Genomic DNA, 3,562 nt, shown 5'->3' on the forward strand with positions numbered 1-3,562 from the left:
AAGAAGGGGAAGGGTGTGACATCAACAAGACAAAACAGCTGCCCCTTCTCCCATGTGGAGGGAAGGCAAGAGGAGCCTGAGATAGGGCGAAGAGAGAGGGGGGTTAGGGTTTGGAGGTGCTGGTGAACGGAAAGAGAAGAGGGGGAAGAGATGGTCAGTGGTGAGGGTAGCTGGAGAATACAGGAAGAAGAGATAGAGAGGAGGGTCAGCTCTCAGTGACACCTCTTCCAGGGAGAGAGGGTGGGTGGGTGAGAAAGAAGGGTTGTAAGGGGAGAGTCCGGGGAAGCTGAAAGTCATCTGGGGTTGGTTTCAAGACAGGACAAGCTGTCAGAGAGCGGGGCAGAAGGTGTGAAGAGGGGGAGGAGGAAAATGTGGGAGAGGAAGAAATCAGAACAAAATATGAAGCGGTGAGAGACAGACAAAAAGTCAATCCAGAGCTGCCGGGAGCGGAGTGCTGGCGTGGAAGGAGTGCCTAAAGACTGAGGACAGTGAATGCACCGCGGGAAGAGTGAAAAGCTGGAAGTATGGGGTGTATGCATAGCAGCGGCAGGATAAAGGAGGACAGGCCTGGTACAGATACAGAAGGAATCCCTGTGAAGGCAGATGGCGAGGTGCATCCTGAGATCATTCAGCTTGCTGAGGTACATTATTTGGTTTCCTTTGTTTTCCTGCAAACAGAAGGAAAAAGAAGTCTTGCCTTGATGTCATGCAGTTTGTTAAAGAAAAAATGCATGTTGAGTTTGATGGAAATCAGATGGGGGGAATATACCAGATCTGCACGCTCATCTCCACTTGAAGTGCAGCTAAACTTTAATTGCTAGTCACCACTGATCCCGCATCAGTCTCCCCCCTAAAAAATGCAAACCATTATCACCCCGTCTCTAAAATAGATTCCAAGCAGTTCTGATGCTTGTTAGGAACATTTTATCATTCTGCTTCCATGGACATACTTTACAAACAGATCAATCATTTTGGTACAACTTAACGATCAGGCTCTGCTTATAAAGGGTTTATAAACGATTAATAATCAGACTTTTCAGAGACTAAAGCATATTAACATTTGACAGGCCATATTTCCTATCTCTCATTTCCAGTAATGTCTATTAATATGATCACAGATTTATCATAAATAATAAATTAATGTATTAGTACTTATAGGGAGAATCTTTTTGCACAGATGTACAATAGAAGGAATCACTTTGATATAACACCACCATTGCTGAGGGCATATTGCTTAATATCCACAGCATAACTAATACCAGAACTGATATTTCCTGTATGAAGCTACTTTTTTTATATATATATATTTTTTATTTTCATAATTATTTATATATATTATATAAACCTTCAACCTTTTTTTATTATTGCTTATTTTTAAACACACACTGATGAAGGTTAAACTTTATAAGACCGCCTTAAATATTAACTGAAATTAATTTTGGTTTTAAGGCTTTCTAAAGCAACTGTAAAGAAGGATGATGTATTGTGTTAAAGGGTGAGAGATGTTTAATCTTGCAATCTTTTAAATAATGTAGTATAAACTCTCACAGTTTCATATATAACTAGTTTATCTATGATTTATTGGCTGTTTTTATGGGTCTGAACATAGAGCTGTTTAGCAGAGTGTACCTCCTAATAATAAGACTACTCAAGTTATTTTTATGTTGTTAACTGAACAGTTATTTCAGTATAAACCATTAAAATAATGCTTATAAAAGACTGATCCAAAACTACTGATTTTTAACTTCTGTCTCACCTGTAAAGTGACTGTTTCTAAAACGTTAACGGCCTTATCGATAACTGTGATTTACTGCTTATTTGTTGCATATAAAAGTTTGATTTATTGTAAGCCATGCTAATAAGTTCAGGGAAAAGAATTCACACACAGCAGCTGATTCACCTGATTAACGGTTTTGTGTCTCTGGGATGGAGAGGAAGCGGTGTTGGTTACTGTCTGGGTTTGACCCACCGCCTTCCTGTCTGCTTGTTCTATTTCAGAGCGTCCGTGGATTTAGGAACGAGTGCTTTGAACTTTTATAGAATCCAGAATAAATGGTGCCTGCTGATGCAACGCTACGCACCACGATCTGTTTGTTGCCCCACATGTCAGAGTAGATCATACTATGGCACACTGGAAGGGGGTCAACAGAACACCAGCTTTATTTTTTTTGTTTTGAAAATAGATTTTGAGTTGTTGGAGATATTTATCTTAGTGGTTGTCACAACAAATGCAAAAAAAGGCCTTATTCGGTTAAAATCAATAAAAATAATCTGAATCTGATCCATTTCAGTACGTTTTTTTAAGCTAATATGTTGTTAAAGGAAAGCAAAGGATTGCATCAAACCTTTTTTTTTCCCCCTCCCACATGTTGTTTCAACATCCTATGTGTGAATGCCTGAGTCTCACCATACCAAACTATGAGAGCATATTCCCTGCTGAATGGGTGGACTTGGATGCAGTGGAGAGTAATGAAATATCTCATACTGGCTGAGGAGGTCTTTGGGATGTTTTTGAAGTGTCCGGCTCCTTTGCTCTCATTCCTGCACCTATTTTCAGACTTTTTTTTTCATGGCTGTTTAGAGGTGGTGGCCCCGACTCACACAGGTTATAAATACCCACAAAGAAATGGAGCGTACCCCCTGGCTTACCACCTGCTCCTGTCTCTTCCAGAGTGGATAGGCAGTGTGTTTGCTGTGTGTGTGCAAAGAGTTGTGACTCCTGATCTCCAGCATGTCATCACTTGGGAGTTGGGGTGCAATAGAAAAAGTTTGAGGAGGGGTGTGTGTGTGTGACTGTATACAGCTCGTTCCTAGTGCGAATGGTTCAGTATTTTTAATCAATTTGGAGATTTGGAACAGCTGCTGCTTTCCTACAAAAAAAACAAAACATGCAAGAGTCAAAAAAATCCGTTATGTTGCTGCTTGTCGATGACCCTCTCTGGATCTGCATGCTGGATGTGGAAGAGCTTCAGGCTCTTGTTAGCGGTCAGAGATACTTGGAGAGTGACATAAACTTTGGCTGCGAAAAAACACATGGGGTGGGGTTCTTTTATGCTGCAATGCAACACTGCAACTTTGCTGATACTCATGAGAAACCGCTGAGACTTGATGTCCGCTCAGCCGGAGGCGAGAACTTACAAACATCTCTATTCCATTTGACTGCATTTTTACACTGAAATCATCAAGTCTGCAGCTTTTTAGCTGGCCTGCATCGTATGGTCATAAAGATCCCATTTCTATTGTTGTTTAATGAGGAGTAGAAAGAAAATATTCAGAAGATATTCAGGCAATGCTGAACCTTCTTCCTGGGATCTATACATTGTTTACTGTGAAATTATCAAATATAATATTATATTTATCTGTTTCAAAGCTCTAATCTCGTCAGCATATTAGTCACTGATGAGTCTGGGGGTGAAACGTTTCTTATTTTGTACATCATGATGATTTTCCGCAGTTGGATTCATTACCTCATCTCTATTCATCTTCCACATGGCCACTGGTTCAATCCGACTCCAGGCGACTGAGAGATCAGGATTCTACCACGCTAAGATCTTTACCATGC

General features: G+C 40.5%; 1 protein-coding gene across 2 annotated transcripts in view; it reads left to right on the top strand.

Moving 5' to 3' along the window:
• The first annotated feature begins 239 nt into the window (after window positions 1–239).
• tns2 (tensin 2) overlaps window positions 240–3,562 on the top strand; it is a 45,292-nt gene continuing 41,969 nt past the window's right edge. The window contains exon 1 of one of the 2 annotated variants that reach the window (XM_015380677.1): window positions 240–641. In XM_015380677.1, coding sequence (XP_015236163.1) covers window positions 525–641 — 117 coding nt within the window. In that variant the 5' untranslated portion in view covers window positions 240–524. The remainder of the gene's footprint in view (window positions 642–3,562) is intronic. The other variant, XM_015380676.1, reaches the window with a different exon arrangement.

This window comes from Cyprinodon variegatus, unplaced genomic scaffold (genome assembly GCF_000732505.1).
Source record: "Cyprinodon variegatus isolate N-32 unplaced genomic scaffold, C_variegatus-1.0 Scaffold219, whole genome shotgun sequence".
Taxonomy (NCBI): Eukaryota; Metazoa; Chordata; class Actinopteri; order Cyprinodontiformes; family Cyprinodontidae; genus Cyprinodon; species Cyprinodon variegatus.